This window comes from Lepidothrix coronata, unplaced genomic scaffold, assembly GCF_001604755.1.
Source record: "Lepidothrix coronata isolate B3197 unplaced genomic scaffold, Lepidothrix_coronata-1.0 Scaffold68, whole genome shotgun sequence".
NCBI classification, from domain to species: domain Eukaryota; kingdom Metazoa; phylum Chordata; class Aves; order Passeriformes; family Pipridae; genus Lepidothrix; species Lepidothrix coronata.
The window spans coordinates 4350484-4367935 of NW_016690248.1; the positions used below are offsets into that span (position 1 = coordinate 4350484).

Consider the following 17452-nt stretch of genomic DNA (forward strand, 5'->3'; position numbering starts at 1 on the left):
TTGCTCTCCTTCATCCCTTCTGGCATTTTGCCCTTTTCATGCCTAGCTTTACGATCTGCTGCACAACTATTTTGCATCTAATCCACCTAGTTTTGTGACACTCTGTAAGAACTGATATATAAACAGCAGCCTGAACTGTGGCATCACTCTGAAGCACATGCAGCCCTGCCATCCTAGGACTCACCAGTGGGAATCAGTTAGCTGAACGTTAACCTGATCTGGTTATTGGTGACACAGCAAGTTTTGCTCTGTACCTACATGCCGCTCTGCCTCATGCAAAAATGAGATAGTGGAAAAGGCGTATCTGGAAAATACATCCTTGCATGAAGAAGCACAACACTGCAACAGCCTGAAGTTTTATTAGTCCTGACCACAGTATGATCCCAGGGCAGTCAGACCCCAGTTCCATGGTAGGTGACCCTCTAGGAATGCTGCCCTGTGGAGAAAGGGAAATTGCTCTTCTCTACCCATTCTTTTCATTGGAGTTTCAGCTTGCCATTCTTTAATCACTGTGTTTTAGTGTGTTTTTGGAAAAGGGAGATGAAGTAGGGGGCCTTTCTCTCTCTCTCTGGGAAGGCTGAGAAGGCACTCTGCTTCTAAAAGTGCACCGAGGATTTGCATGTTTGCCTCTACATGCCATTCACTCACCTCCTTTCTCCTTACACAGAAAAGCTTTTTGAAGAGCTTCCCAAGGTTTCTGCGAGGTGCCCTCATGAGTGAATTTCACCACAGATGAGGGCCTGACAAGCTTTGTCGAACAAAACAGAAAATTAAGGTACTTTTCATGTATGTATATGTTTATAAATATTTATTTTAAGCTTTCTTGCATTAATAGATTTCAAATGCAGCAGAAGCATAGCACACACTGCTACTTGGCACCTCCCCCCGCCTGTCCCTGCCCGCAGGCTCCTCCCGGAATCATGTCTCTTCAGTCCACTGAGCGGCTCACCTCTGCGCTTCGGGCAGCGCCACTTCACCAGAACCACCTCCCCTCCTCTTCCTCATCCCTCCCGTCCCTCCTTCACCTTCCTCAAACCTGCGGTCACTTGACCCGGGCGGGGCAGCCCCGTCCCGCCCCGGAGCGGGCAGTGTGGGGCCCCGGGCGAGCTGGGGAGCGCACGTCTTCCCGGAGAGCCGGGATGGAAACGGAATCGCCCCTCGGAGTGAGTAAAACAAGTGCGAAGCAGAGGGGAGGGTGGCATCCGGCTCCTCGGAGGGTCCGGGAGGCGAGGGCAGCGCGGGGCGGGGGTGGCCGTGTCCCTGGTGCCCGCAGTACCCCTGTGCCCGGCGGGGCTGGCGGCGCCCTCCTCGCCGTGGCTGTTCGGATAGCTCTCGTCACAGCGCTTGCTGTGATTCCCGTGAGGTTTTTTTAGCTTCTGGGTCGGCTGCAGCAAATGTTTTATTGATGTCATCGTCAATTGTTCATTAGTTACATGTCTTTCCCGGAAACGCGTGAGGTTTGGCCGTGGCCCAGCGCTCCGGGCCAGCGGGGCTGTGCATGCAAGGCACACTCCGGCGGGGCAAAGCCAGGGGGAGAGCGAATCAGCCCGATGGTCTCAGTATCCCGAGGCTGGAGGATGGTGATCTCTAGCGGCTTTGCACCTTTGAATGTTTTATTGCTTGTTTATTGCATGTGTCTCGGTACTGCCCTCAAAATGTAATTGCTGCCTGCATGCAGAACACCCAGGAGGTCAGAAACCTGGCCTGAACTAGGGGAGGGACGGTAGTTAGAGTGGGTGGATTTTGGCTGGAAGCCAGGTGCCCACCACAGTCTCTCTATCGCTCCCCTCCTCAGCAAGACAGGGGAGAGAATATAAGGAAAGGCTCCTGGGTCGAGATAAGGACAGGGGGAGATCACTCCCAGGTTATCATAACAGACAGAACAGACTCGACTTGGGGAAGTTATTGAATTTATTACCAATCAAATCAGAGTAGGGTAATGAGAAATAAAAAGCAAATCTTAGAACACCTTTGCCCCACCCCTTCACTCTTCCTGGGCTCAACTTCACTCCTGATTTTCTCTACCTCTGCCCCCTGCAGTGCCGCAGGGGGGGTGGGGAATGGGGTCTGGGGACAGTTCACATATTGTCTCTGCCGCTCCTTCCTCATCTGGGGGAGGACTGCTCACACTCTTCCCTACAAACCTCAATATTAGTCCTTCCCATGAGCTGCAGTTCTTCATGGTCTGCTCCAGTGTGGGTCCCTTCTGCAGGGTCACAAGTCCTGCCAGCAAACCTGCTGCAGTGGGGGCTCCTCTCTCCACTGGACCACAGTTCCTGCCAGGAGCCTGCCCCAGCATGGGCTTCCCATGGGGTCACAGCCTCCATTTTGGGCATTCACCAGCTCCAGTGTGGGGCCTTACACAGGCTGAAGGTGGATCTCTGCTCTGGTGCCTGGAGCACCTCATGCCCTTCCTTCTTCACTTACCTTGGTGTCTGCAGACTTGCCTTTCTCACATATTCTCACTCCTCTCTTTCTGGCTGCAGTTGCTGTTGCACAGCAACTTTTTTCCCTTCTTAAATCCGTTATCCCAAAGGCACTACCACCATTGTTGATGGGCTTACTCTTGGTCAGCAGTGAGTCCACCTTGGAGGCATATGGCATTGGTTCTGCTGGACGTGGGGAAGGTTTCTGTCAGCTTCTGCTGCAAACTACTTCTGTAGACCCCCACTGCCAAAACCTTGCCGTGTAAACCCAGCACAGTCGTTAATCACAGCAGCATGTGTAGGGTGGCTTGCCTATCTAGAAGAGGGAATAAAGACACAGTTCTCCTTTGTGAAGTTTAGGATTTAGTCATGAGAGGCAGCAGCTAATGGTTGCAGTTTCATTCCTCCAGGAAGGCCTTAGCTGTACCCTTAACGGTTATATTACATGTCAAGCACAAGTCAGCAGCTGAGTTTAGAGATGACAGTGTGAACAGCTAGAGCTTTGCACAGTGCAGGGAATCAAACAAAAATATGGTCCAGTCACTTTTGTACAGGACTTGATTAGCAGATGGTCAGGGTGCAGTTCCTGCACTGCTGGTGGCTGCCATCTCCAGCCCCAGGTGCTGCGGAAGGAGGTCGAAGAAAGAAGAGCATGAGTTGCTGATCTCGTCTCAAAACACGTCTGTGTTTGCAGGGCCACAGCATATCTTGATCTTGATGTTTCTGCTCTCTGCCAGCTTTCTCCCGGCCCAGCAGGACACTCCTTGTGAAGTGTCCTGGTCCCGCTTAGGCTGGGCGTTGATGGCAGCTTGTGTCAGACTGAGAACCTGCTGCCTGTGGGTTTTGGCTGGGCAATGCCAATGGACCTGTTGTACAGCCTGTCAAAGCCAACTGCAAGGCTCAGTGCCTCCGCAGGGACTTCTTCAGCATGGGCCAGTGCTGGGCTGTCCTGAGTCAATGATAAACTGGTGAAAGGGACTAACATGACAGAAAAACACCTTTTTCTGTTAGCTGTGGGACTGTGCCTGCGTTAGCCCAAGCAAGGCAGTGAGAGCACACCATGGGAGGAGAGGATGGCAGCAGGTAAAACTGCACCCTCGGTCGCATCCTGGGAGTGTTGTCAGTGCAAAGGAGCTTATGTTGGGGTAAGGTGTGACTGTCAAATGGGGCTTATGGGCCTTGCTGCTCCCTGGGGGGCTCTGTGCCTGCTCTGAGGAGGTGTGGATGGCCTTGGGGAACCTTAGAGAATTAGGCTGTCCCAAAGTCTCTGGAAAGGGGGCTGCAGATCACAAGCAAGAGAGGAAAACCAGAGCTTATAGTTAAGTTTCTAGTCGACATACAGAACTTGCATAAGTGCTGCCATATGCTGGAGTGTTGCAGCCTCACAGCTCCTGTCAGCTTCAGAGCTGGAGAAGGATAGACACCATCCAGTCATTTGCAACTACTGAACACCAAAGCCGTTTTAAGCACCTGAAGCCCCTGCCCACACTGATGCTACGTGGTACAGAGACTAGAGTAGAGCAGCCATGGGTGAGCAGTGGTGCACAGTCTGAGAAAGTATAAAACACAGCAAAAGGTGGCAAAATTAGCTGCAGACATATGCCGTCGGAACAAGGGGTCTGCAGGAGGCAGTTCATCATGTTAAATCGCAGAGCCATGGATGAGTTGATCTACCTGAGATCTGAATGTCTTTCCAAGAATAAAACTAGCAGATGTGGCATATAGAGACCATTTGTTTATGCAGGACAAAAAGGATCTGTGCTTTTTCTTTTTCCAAAATAAATCGGTGGGCATTTTTCCACTTGACTTTGCACTAGACCCATCAAATACATTTTTTTTTTAAAATAAGGAGACAAAGGAAGCAAGAGAGAGTTTAAACCACTTTTGTTCCTGCTTACGCAAAGGCCTTGTGTGTATGGATAACTTCAGAGGCAGCTGCTCTTCACTAGGAGGAAAATCCCAGATTACACACTGGACACGTGCAGCGTGTGTCACTGTGCCAGGGGTGCCAGGTATTTCCTTCATCCCACATAGTCCCATTCTAATCTAAACTGGGGTGACTGTACTCAGAGAGACCCATTCAAAGTCACACCAAAGGCACAGCAAGGCAGGCTAGGCAGGTGAATTATTGGCACATCTAAAAGCAGATTTTATCTGTTACATGTGGTATGGACATAAAATTTAGGAATGCAATTCCTGAAGTTGCTTTTCAGATGACCCTATGTGACTGCCAAAAAAAAAATAAATCTATTGCACTGTGTTTAAGGAAATACTCTTCATATAAGCGGTATGGCTCAGCTGTATATTCAGGAAAAACAACCACCTCCTCAAAGTAATCTGAAGAACACTTTGGGGAGAAGCAATCTTGAATGAATGTGCTAAGATGCAGCAAAAGTGATCAGGGACTAGTGAAGGTGTTTGCAGAGTACAAAAGCTGCACAATTACATATCTGACTGCCATTACTGTAGAAGATAAGAAGGAATCATTCACGGGCATAGCTTTTTTAAAACAGATTAAAAAGAAAGGTGTGGTATTAATGAAGGTAATCACTATGCCATGATCTAAAAGAAACCATCACACTAACTGTGGAAAAATAGCTAAAGCCTTAAAAGCAGTGAGAAGAAGGAAGGCTCTGATCCCCAAACCACCACTTAAACTTCAGGAACATCCTAGAAAAAATGAAAAAAAGACATGGAGAGGTTATCTTCATGTTCTGCATCATCCAGGAAATCATAAATTGAAAAATGAACAGAATAACTCTAGTAGGCACTGGTGATGCCATGATTTCTCATCTGGGTTTCATCCTCTGGCACTTCTGCATGACCATTGCAAATTTTGCAGAAGATCCCTGTGCTGGTTTAAAGGTAAACCAGCAGGGGAAATGAACTCAACTCAAAAGAGAGATTATAAGTCAGAATAACAATTTAATAAAATAATACAATAAGTACGATTATACAGACAAACAATTGGTTTTAACCCACAAAACCCAAATATATAACCTAGCACCCTGGGGCATGAAGAGAGTGGTGTTCTTTGGGCCCCCTGAGTCCAAAGGAAAAGGAGAGGGGAAAACCTGTTGGTGAGAGTGCTGTTGCAGTCTGGTCAAGAGTGGTGATTGCAGTCCGGTCGAGAGTGATGGTTGCAGTCCGGTTGAAAAGTGGTGGTTGCAGTCTGGTTGAGAGCGATGGTCTGCAGTCTTCCTCTGGATCTCACAAGTGGTTAAAAAGGTCCCAAGACTCCAAGATTATATATTCTCCAGTTCAGGCAGGAATGCTCAGTACCTCCCTCAGGGCGGGGGATTCCTTAATGGGTGTGAGGACAAGAGCAACTCCTATCTCGCAGGCCTCTTAGCACCTAGTTTATAGCCTGAGGAGTCGGGCTCTATGTGCAGATAATGTAAATGGTTCATTGATAACAGTTTCTGGGAAATGGCATGGAAGGCTATAGAATACACAGTTTTGGGTTACACCCATCCAGTGATGAACTGGTCTCAGCTGTCCTAACTAGGACAATCCTGGAGAGGCCTGTATCCAAGAAGAACAGTTCCAGAGTAATTTTCAGGAAGATCTGAGCAAACTGAAGTACTTATGATCATGGACTCATAGGGGTGATAAGAACAGATCAAGACATAAGAAGATGAAGGTTTTCCTCTTTGACCCCAGAAGCCAGCATGACCTGCAAATACAGTACCCTGACATCTTTGTAAAGGCTTTTCATGGCAGTACTGTTGTGACACCCAATTTGATCCTTTAAGGTAAGTATTCTCCAGGGACTTGAGGGGAGCAGACCCAGCTACTGTCCCAGCGCTGCCATCAGTCCCCTTGCCGTGTGCCTGGGACTGCAAAGGGTAAAGGAATGGACGTGGTTTCACTCTGGAGGTAGGTTACTCCTTGTGATTTCACAATAGCCAGTGTAGACAGTAATTTCTTCATACCAATGAAACTGCATATATTTGTCTTGGCTCTGCTTTTTTTTTCACTTGGTAAGTTTACAAACCTGAAGATAGAGCCCTCCCTTGGCATTGTGCTGAGAGACAATGTCATCAAAAGAAGCCTATGTTGTGGCTGAGAAACTCTTGATGTTTTGCTGCAACTACCTGAGAGAAGGATTGACCTTTTTTTGCATCTATAAATCCATTCTGCACAGGTGAAATGTCATTAATTCAACCACAGTATATGGAATGGTTTATGTTTTTTCTTTTCCCAGAAAACCCTATGAAGTCCCAGAGCAGGCAGGCACTAATGCAAAATGCCTTTGCAGACCTTCATTCACATGTGCTGTGAAAATGGCCAATGGATGTCGCGATTACCAGAGGAGCTCTGGGATATTCCCCTCTATAACTTAGCTCTTCCAGGTAAAGATTAACTTTTGCTCTCCACTGTTTTGTTAGCTTGTCACTTAAGCATTGGAACATCCTGTTTGTCCCATTTTATGATGGCTATGTTTACAATTTGGGTCAACGTGTGGGAGAAGGGATTTGGGGAAGGGCCTGTGTGATGTTATGTGTGTGTGAATAATTTTGGTCTGTAATGTTTGGGGTTTCTCAGAGGGGAGAGGGAAAAAAGGAAAAAAAGAGGCACTTTTTTTTCAATCCCTCTGCATCATCTTGCCAGATCAGTATTAATAATCTAAGCATTTGCTTATCTGGGCATTGATGAAATTTTCCTAATTAATTCTTGCCACTTCCTGTGTAATGAAATGGTTCCAAAAAGAGAGAAATAACATTTTGCCTTATTATTTGTTTCTTTGTACTGCTTAAAAGAGGCTGTGAAGGTATGGAAAAAGGAGAATTGAGACTTTTAATTGACATGTTTTTATTTATGTAGACTGTGCTACATGATCCTGCTTGCAAAAACTGCATTTATCCTACCATGTGTAGATGCAGCTAAGTGACACCTGTGTATCATTAGCCTTTCTTTGGTCATAATGTTGCTTCTTCCTGCTACCTTGACATTTTTTCACCCTCATTCTGTCAAAGAAGTTACAGTATAACAGTAACTTGGGAACATGGGGAGGCACTGGAGGGCTGTGAGCTCTCCCTGTGCCTCCCCATCAAAAATGGTACAAAAGAAGTGTCTAGCCCATGTTTTCTCTCATAGCTGTAGATGTGACAGGTAGTTTGGGTGGAAAGCAGCACAGTGTGTAGATTAATGTTTTGTGTAAGCTACAGGATCATAGGTTAATTTTAGGAAAGACATATATTGAGAAACAGTGTGAAGTCTAGTCTTCAGTGAGTGGAGCGCTAGGAGGACTCAAGAACTGTAGATTTTTGGGTTTGTTTCTATTAAAATTTAAACCTATAAACTTATCTCAAGGTGACTTCTTAGATATGTAATTTGAGTTAATGTTAGCTACAGAACAAGCACATGTCTGTTTAGGATAAAGCCTATATAATAGGACTCAGGATAGATGTTATTAAAAAACCCCTAGAATTTCTTATTTAACCATCAATAGAAGAAAATATGTATCTGTCTTTGGAAAGAAGAAAGAAAGTATTAACCTCCTATTTTCTGTTTTTCTTTTTGTTCATCTTGCAAAAATCCTTCAAATAGTCAGTTGCATGCTCGATGGGGTTTTGTTTTTGGAGAGAAGGAATCATGTTGTTTCTAAAAGGCTTTCACGGTGGTGTTTCTTGGACATTGTAGAAAGTGGAGAACCTGCTGATGTGTGCTTTTGACTTTCTGGCTCTCCTCCTAATGGTGACCTTGTTATTCTTGCAAATGTTTGTTGTTCTTGTGAGTATGCCTGCAGGGAGAACAGGCATGAAGAAAAGAATAGTTGAAGGCAAGCCCATTGCAGCAAACATTGGAGGACTTTTACAGAGTGTTGCAGGCTATTAGCTTGGAATATTTTGGTGGCTGTCCAGCTGACCTACAAAACTGATCTAGCCCAAGTCAGAACAAAAACAGATCAAGACCAACCAGGTCAAGACAGCTCTGGCAGGTTTTTGAAGGGAGGAAACACAGTTTGGAAGTGGAAGTTTATGTCATAGAAGTCATGCAAGAAACATGAATGTGACAGAGTGCATTCTGAAAGCATGATGAGGAGGCAGAGGCAAATCTCAGTAATTAGTGTTGTGCTTGCACCAGATCCAGCACAGTTCCTCTGGGGAGGTGTTGATTCAAGCTCTGAAGCTACCTGGCTTGGTGCTAGCTCACTATCTTTGCATCATATTTGTTGTGTCATGGGTATATCCATCTTCCTTTCATTACTGTAACTCACTGACATCACAAGAAGAATCCTAAGTAAAAGATTACTATCTTTTTGCTGGTTGGCATCAGTGGATGCAACGCCCATTGATGGAATCCTGCTCACCTCTCTCAGACTTGGATTTGGTCCATGGGTGTTTAATGACTCTTACATGTTCTAAGAGATACTTCTTTGATTGCATGCCCACAATATCGATCTTCCATCTGCAATGAGGTTGGTTTGGGTGTCTCAAGAAGGAAAATAGATGGAAAGTGGATTTTAAAAGGTGAAAAAATAGAGTAAGACATTAAACTATTATTGACAGTTTAAAAGAATTCAAAAACAATCTTGTCTTTTTTTCTTTGGCTATTAGAAATACTGCCATAGGCACCAGTAAGACTGACCATTCAAAAAGGCAGTTCCTAGCAACAGTAAACAATTTGTTTGAAGACAAACCTAAAATCCCAAAATATGCATTTGCAAACACTCTGTAAAGATCCAAGCAAGTCACTTGACTGAACTGTTGGCTTTTCTTTTTGATGCTTTATGACAGTGAAAGAAATAATGGAACAGAAAAAGCTAGCAAAATCACTGGTTTCCTGAAGAAATTGCGAGTTGTAATAGTTTCATCTAAGTATGATGCAAGAGATGTGTCAGATTTATTAAGACTTCAAAGAAATCAAATATTTGGGCAGCCTGTACTTGGCTCTGTTGCTTAGGCTGCCCCTGTGCTGGAAAGAGTCAGGTAATTCTTGAAGTGCATAGAAGATGGATTTTTTTTCATCTATCACACATAAACTTGGACTTGAATTTACCTCTGAAACCTTCAAGCACCCACCTCTTACGTTGGTTTTGTAGGGTATTGAGGGTTTAGGTCAGGAGGGCTTGTTTACCAGATATTTAAGATATAAATGTTTAAAGTGCCAAGTTAGGAGTTGGTCCAGTCAAAAATGTAAGAAGATTAATTTCTGCTTTCAGTCATATTTTCCTGTGCAGAGATGAGGATTTCATTGGAGAATGAAATCCTGCATTTGGACAGCTCTGAAAACAGGACAAATTCTAGATAAATTCAGCCTTCAGCTATTCCCTGAAAAAAAAAAAAGAAGTGGGTTTTCACATCAAGATTATTATTTCAGTGAAAGATGCTATTTGAAACAGGCCATTTTATTGTGGTTTTGGGCAAACGATGTGTAGTTTAGATGGGGACTATTTTCTTGGAAAATCTTGATGCCTTCACTTCACAAGGATTTCACACTAAGCTTATTAATGTCAAGTGAGCAACCTCTGTAAAAGAGCCCACCTTTTTGCCATAACTACATAGGCTGTCAGACAACATAAGTGTGTGATTTATAAATGGGGTGGTGTATCATGTATGCACATGCAATATAACCGTGGAATGTGGTCTTTAGTAGTTAAGAAATGAGATTTTCTGTACATCTATTTTTGTATTCTACAGGAAGTCATGACACTATGACCTACTGTTTGGATAAAAGATCTGCTGTTAGTGGCAATGAATCCAAGGTGGTGAAGTTTTTAAACAAATGTATGCCCTGCATTGTGCGCCCCATTATCATGAAATGGTCTATCACACAGGTAAATGTCATTTAGCATTCTCTTCATGTTTCAGTAAAGTTGAAGCTTGTGCTGCAGGGCTGAGAGTGGCCAAACTCTGCCATGCACAATGACAGAATAGCCTGCTGCCCAGAAATCTGAGCTCTCCTCAGATGCTCTGCTTGGGTGTTGTGGTTTAACCCCAGACAGCGACTCAGCCCCACACATCTGCTTCTCACTGCTTCTGCGTGGGATAGGGGAGGGAATTGGAAGGGTAAAAGTGAGAAAACTCCTGGGGTGAGATAAAGATGGTTTAATAGGTAAAGCAAAAGCCATACATGCAAGCAAAGCAAACCAAAGGATTAATTCACCACTTCCCATTGTTTTTCTATTGTACTTTGTTCAGAAGGTAATGCTTGTCATTTTTCTATCACTGTTGTGTGAGATGTCAGTTGTTTTCCCCATCCATACTGCGTGAGTATTTCATCCAGCAGCGGAGTTAGAAGAATCCCTCATTGAAGGAATTTTTTTTCCCCATAAAGATTAAGAGAATGAAGGTGTGTTCCTTCATGTAAGATTTAGTTAATTTTTTTAAATGTCCAAATATTAAGATAGTAGTTAGCTCTTTGTTCCATACAAATGTATGTTAAAAACAAAATTGGGTGTTGTGATTTAAGCTAGAGATTTCGAAGATTTTTCCAAAGAAGAGACTTTTCTGACATGAAAGAGGTGCCAAAAATCTGTATGCTTTTCTTCTTATTGAAGGAGTGGTCCATTATTATGGAATTAAAACTGAAAAATTGATAAATTTTAATAAGTATGCCTAAGTTTTTATTGTGTTTGCGCAGCTCTGGTAGACTGGAATCTTAGACACTACCAGGGTATGTGTAATGGCAATGATGAGCTGATGTAGAAAGGCACTTGCTTAGCACAGTCTTATTTACCTTGAACTGCTTTTTGCTTTGGGACTCAAGCCAAAGAAAGATTTAGGTATCTCCTCACTTGTAGGTTTCTGTCTGGTGAAGTGACACTGTTGGTGACAAACCATCTCCTAATATCATTATAGTAATTTCTGGTCCAAATCCAGTGTGGGAAGTGGCCCACTGCTCATAGGAAAGAGGCACAACTGCAGTCCTACTCTCCTTACCTCTGTGGTGCTCCAGTTATCTTTGTGAGGAGATGACTCCACCCACTGGTATCCAGAACACATGTGAAGGAGCCCTACTGATGGTAGGACCCACAGGTTCTTGGATGGCCCAGTGCCCAGGAGGAGGTGCCTGCTTGAGCCCTGGCTGTTATGGGTGTCAGTCTAGAGGCCCAAATCTTTCCTGTGTAACTTCCGCTCATGCTCTGAATGCAGCACCGAGCAGCATTGCTCCCCAGGGCTTCCTTTTAAATTTTGCCCTTTAGGGGGCAATGTTCACACAGGCTGATTCAGTATCCAAACGCAGGTGACTCATTAGAGAGTCTGGTTTGTCTGGTTTTCCCATGCTGTCAACAGAAAGAAATTGACTCATCTAAAGGGCAATTTCCAGCAGCTATTTCACCTGATGCTCCTTCTGGCCTGAAAGGTTATATGTGACCTACAGCCACACACATTCCCATCTCCAACATGCTCCAAGCAAAGGGGCCTGGATCACCCCTTCAACTATTCCAGCCTGGTGTAGCCCCAGCAGGCACAAAGAGAGCTGTTGGCCAGACCGACCGCACCATCTGAATCCTAGGGCACATGGGGCTGGCCTGTCCCAGCCCAGAACCACAGGCACAGCCTGGGGAGATAAAATTCTTGTCCAAAAACCAGGAAGTTAGGTGGTTGAAGCTAGGCAGGGTGAGCATCCTGCCATGTGTCATAAGTCCTGTCTCAGCCCTAAAGCTGTGATTGTGGTTATTCAGGAGCAATGCCTTGTATTGAATCCTTTCTGGCTTATATCAGTCCCGTGTATGCTTTCTGAAACCTGATAGTGTTTTACATAGCAGGTTGAACTGAGACAAATTAGTGTTTAAACATATTTAATTAAATTGATTCTATTTTCTTACTCAAAGAGAATCTTAATAGATGTAAAACACATACCATTTGGGACTTTTTGCCCCAGAAACAGCTTTCTCACCTGTTCCATTCAGCCCTCAAATCCAGAGGAAGAGGTTTGAGGGAAGTGGAAATAGAGGACTGTCTCTGTTTTGTAGGACTTCTACAGGTTAATTCAAACTTTATAAGAAACTTTATCTTGAAAAAGAGCAATAATCACTAGTTTTTTCTATTTTTGTTTTTCCTTCTTTTGAGGATGAGTGAGCTCTGCAGAGACAACCACGGTAAAGTCTTTGATCTAATAAAATAAATGCAGCATTTCTAAGGTGCTGATCCTGCAGTTGTTGTTCATATGAATAATTGTGTGACGAGTGATCATGTATTTATGCACAGGTTAATGGATCTTTTGCTTTCAGAACACAACAAGGGCAGTGCTCTGAAATTAATCTAATCTGTACCTGCAGTATACTCTTCAGGGAAATTTTAATTCCTCTTGTTCAGAGAGTGAGATACTTCAAAGCTGCAACTTGGTGCCATAGAGTGACATTTTAAAGACAGAAGACCTGAGAAAAATGTCATAGGGCTGACTTTGTACACCTTTTTCAGCTTTCTAAACTAAACAAACAAATCCCTTCCAAGCTCTCAGGACCTTTGTTTTCTGTTTCACCTTTCAGGTCCTGACTGTGACAGAGCAACTTGAGGCTGGAGTTAGATACCTGGATTTCAGGATTGCCCACAAGGCTAACGATCCATCTATGAATTTGTACTTTGTGCACATGGTTTACACAACTGTTACTGTACAGGTATTTTTCTTACCTTTGTGATGGCTATAAAACCAGTGCTGTTTCTTTTATTTAAAATCCATCATAATCTGAAAATGCTGGTCCAAGGTCTTCTAAGTAGGGTATTTGTTTTCCTTATGTGAGGACTTCAAACTAGAGAAAATCAGCAGGGCTGGAAATTAATTTCAGCAGCTGCACTTGATACTGGAACATCAATGAGCTCCTCATCCTCAAACCAGTCATGCCTGCTCTCCACTGCCTAGCCCCTACCAAGTGCCTGAAGTTCTGGGGTTTATCTTGTATTGTCTCAGGATGATACCCAGGGCAATGCTGTTTTCCTGGTAGGGGGAAAAGTTATTAAAGAGAAGAAGGCATTAAAAGCCTAATAAAAATCACAGAAACACCTTTTTTTATATATATAAAAAAAGAAATATTTCACTGAAAGACTGAGAGACTTAATGTGGATCCTATGATCAAATGACTGTCAGCTGCTGTGAAGCAACTGCTGTGAGCTGGTCTTTGCATGTGCTCTGTCATCTTGGAATACTTTACATCTTCTTTCCGTTTGTTGGGACCTGTACAGCCAGGCACAGTCAGCTAATAAAGCTTTTAATTTGCAGAGTAACTGGCTACACTTCAGTTTCAGACTCATGAATCTGAACTCTTCATGTGTTGAGACTTCATGGTGTCTGGCACACTCCTGTAAACAGATATAATGCCTGACTACTTTGCTAGTTATGTGTGATCTTCATTTAGTTGTCACTGCCCATACCAAAGGGGGAAAATGAGTCCTGTTATGTTTAAGCACAGAACTTTTCCCTGTTTTTGAGTTCGCCACTGACATGTTGGTTGTCCCTAAAGAAGCTTGGGGAGTTAGGTTTACTGCTAACCTGCCTATAGGCAGTAGGATGTTCACAGATACTATCAAAATACAAAGCTGGTAAGTCTAGTGTGCCAGAACCACATCCAGAGCAAACTGGCACAGATCTGTGAAAGTAGGTTTTCCTGGGACACATCTCTCTGGAAGCCCTTTTGGGCAGTCTGATGGCCCCCTCCAGAAATCTATACTGATTTTCATGATTGTGATTGTGAGTCTACTCCACCACCAATGCTCTGTTGATTTTATGCCCTTTCCCCTGCATAGCAGAGATAACTTTATAAGTTTCCATAACTCTCTCCTCTAGGATACTCTGTGGAAAGTATTAAGGTGGTTGGAAGCTCATCCTCAGGAAGTTGTTATCTTAGCCTGCAGGAATTTTGATGGATTAACCAGGAGACTTCACAGTCATCTTGTTGCCTGTATAAAAGAGATTTTCCAGTGTAAACTGTGTCCCAGGAATGTAAGTACGAGATCCTTTTTTTCTCCTTTTTTAAAGAATGATATATTACAGTGAGATCTACGATTTCAAATTTTTAGATATATTTTACTTTCACTGAGTTTTTAACCTAGGAAAGGTAACATTTGCTGCATCAGAGATAGGTGTTTACCTAATAAAATTGAGGAGATAAAGGAAACCTACATTCCACAGTGAGAAGGTGTGCTGGTTTAAAAGTAGACAGGTGGGAGAAATGAAGCCGACTCTAGAGATTATAAGTCAGAGTTACAATTTACTAAAAATAAATCACAATAAATGCAATGATACAGAGAAAAACTGGTTTTAACCCACAAAAACAGATGTATAACCCCACACCCTGGGACAAGAACAGAACAGTGTTCATTGGCCCCTGTGCTGGGCCCCCTAGGTGCAAAGCAAAAGGAAAACCTGTTAGTCCAGGTGATGGTCGCAGTTCTGCTGACATAATGATCGCACTCTTGTTGAGAGTGGCAGTGGCAGTCCTGTTGGAGTTCTGGTCCTCCTCTGGATCCAATGGGTGGTACCAGAAATCCCAAACCCCAAGATTATATATGCTCAGGTTCAGGTGGGAACGCCCAGTACATCTGCCAGGGCAGGAGTTTCACAATGGGTGATTTAACTCTGTGAGTCATGGGATATTTTTTTGAGTCTTTGATGGTCTAGGTGTTGCAGCTGCCTATTATGTCAGTCCAGTATGGCCCATTAGCAAAGATGACCCCTCAGGCTGAGTCTCCCCAGAGCTGAGTCATTAGGTGTGCCCTAGGCAGCTACTGCAAATGACCCATTATTAGCAGTCCATCAGAAATGACATAGAGAGTGTAGAATACACACAGTTTTGATTGTACCCACACAGTAATAAACTGGTCCTGGCCCCTGTAACTAGGACAGAAGAGGGAATTAAATTTGACTGGTCATATATGTTGATGAACTGTTGTGGGACAATAGTAGAGACATAACTCTCATCCACTGTCCTGTGTGAGGGGAAAGGGAAAGGGAAAGGGAAAGGGAAAGGGAAAGGGAAAGGAAAGGAAAGGAAAGGAAAGGAAAGGAAAGGAAAGGAAAGGGGAAAGGAAAAGAAAAGGAAAGGAAAGAGGAAAGGTATTTGTGTTATAAATATAGTACAAGCTATGTTTATAGAATTTAAAGAACCCATTTTCTGCCTTTTCACAGCAATAATTATAAATGGATTTTTATGCTATTTATAATAGTTTAGGTTGGAAGTGACCTCTGGAGATCATCTGGTCCAACACAACCATGCAAAATAGGACTAACTTCAAAGTTATGTTGGGCTGTGTGCTGTCCATTCTTGAATATCTCCAAACATGGAGATTCCACAATCTTTCTATACATTTGTTCCAACATTTGGCCACTCTCACAGTGTTTTTCTTCTCTATCTGATCAGAATCTCTCTTGCTGTAACTTGTGTCTGCCAGCTGCCATCCTTTGCTACACATATCTTTGGAGTCTTCTCTACATCTCTCCATTAGGTATTTGCAGACAGCAGTAAGACCTGTCCAGTCTTCTCTTTTTCATGTTGAACAGACTCAGCTCCCTCAGCCTGTCCTTGTGTGTCATGCTCTAGCCTCTGCTCACTCTGGTTGCATGCTGCTGGACTCATCCACCACATCAATGACTTTTTTGCAGTGGGGAAGCCCAGGCTGGAAACAGTGTTTGAGATGCAGTTCCACAAATGCTGAATAGAAGGGAAGAACCCCTTTTCCTGACTTGCCATCTGTGCCTCTGCTAATACAGCCCAATTTACAGCTGACCTTTGCCACATGGGCACACAGCTGGCTCACGTTCAGCTTGATGTCTACAAGAACCTTCAGGTCCCTTTCTGCAAAGCAGATTTCTAGCCAGCTGTCCCCAGTCTGTCCTGGTATGTAGGGTTAGTCCATTCCGGTGCAGGACTTTGCATTTTTCTTTGCTGAGCTTCATGAGGTTTCTGTCAGCCTGTTGAGGTCCCTCTTAACGGCACCTCAGTTCATTTCTGGTGGCATTGACTTTTTTTTTTTTGTGGAGCTGACCTTCCAACCAGATTTCCAGTCATCCAAACTTCCAGAAAAGCCTTAATTTAAATCATCAGAAAATATTTGATTGATAGATTTTAGAAGTTGAGATTTTTAGTTTCCTCTTCCCCCCCCCTTTTTTTTATGAGGTATGGGAGCTTTTAGTAGTTAAACAATTAACATTTCAAAGATGCACAGGAACAGAGGGTTTTCTCTGGAGATGTAAGTGGTACAGGAGAATGATGACCCTGTTTGTGATTCAAATCCAGCCTTTGAAGCTGGTGTATAAGTAACAGTGAGTATTACCATTTCAAAGCATTTAGTACAGCAGAGTTAAAATAGAACAATTCTCAGCAAAACTAGGGGATTCTGAATATTCAGGCCTCAGCTGAATAACTGAAGACCTGAGTGACACTGTTCTATTGTTTCCACAAATAATTTGAGTGTGTAAGTTGCGGATGAGCAGAGTGATACTGGAGAAGATGGTCAAATTTGCCTTCAGATACATGGCCAGAAAAAGAGTTATTAACTGCGAAAGGGGTGAGCTGCTGCTGATAGTTTGTTGAACAAAGGTGTTGAAAGAATGGTTTGAGATCAATTCACCAAAGAAAGAACATTTCTGAATTGTGTCCAGGGGAAGGGAGGAGTGGCACTGCAGAAAAGACAAGCCAAGTACTTCCCTTGAGCAGGAAGACTTTATCTGTATGGAGTCTGTGACCAGCACAATGGATCTCACCATTTTTGCTGGTGGTACCATTGCAGGTTTGGCAACTGTGGGATTTTCCAGGATCACAGATTCAGATTTAATATCAAATATCAAAGTGTTTACTCACTTATTCTAAAATAAACTGCTATCTATTGTCTTTCAATACTGCATCTCTGTCATTATAGAAGAGTAAGTGTCAAAGTGTTTTGAAGCAGCTGCTAGGTTGAGGTCTGTATGTAGTACTGGCACAGGCCACAGCGTGACAATATTACATTGTGTTTGAAATTTTAATTGCCTTAACTATTCAAGGTGTCTTCCTTTGATCTGGATTACTAGGGTTTAAAAATCCCTTGTCAGACACGTACAGTTTCATTTTTGCTTTGTTTGCAAAATATGCACCTGTGCTC

General features: G+C 43.5%; 1 protein-coding gene and 1 long non-coding RNA gene across 2 annotated transcripts in view; one reads left to right on the plus strand and one right to left on the minus strand.

The window, feature by feature from the left end:
- Nucleotides 1-975: 975 nt before the first annotated feature.
- Nucleotides 976-17452, plus strand: part of PLCXD1 (phosphatidylinositol specific phospholipase C X domain containing 1) — a 19524-nt gene continuing 3047 nt past the window's right edge. Inside the window, exons 1-5 of the mRNA XM_017818384.1 lie at nt 976-1163; nt 6634-6781; nt 10073-10209; nt 12868-12996; nt 14160-14315. Of these exons, the coding sequence (XP_017673873.1) occupies nt 6676-6781; nt 10073-10209; nt 12868-12996; nt 14160-14315 (528 nt within the window). The 5' untranslated portion in view covers nt 976-1163; nt 6634-6675. The remainder of the gene's footprint in view (nt 1164-6633; nt 6782-10072; nt 10210-12867; nt 12997-14159; nt 14316-17452) is intronic.
- Nucleotides 14969-17452, minus strand: part of LOC108499010 — a 6625-nt gene continuing 4141 nt past the window's right edge. Inside the window, exon 3 of the long non-coding RNA XR_001875377.1 lies at nt 14969-15209. This is a non-coding gene — a long non-coding RNA (uncharacterized LOC108499010). The remainder of the gene's footprint in view (nt 15210-17452) is intronic.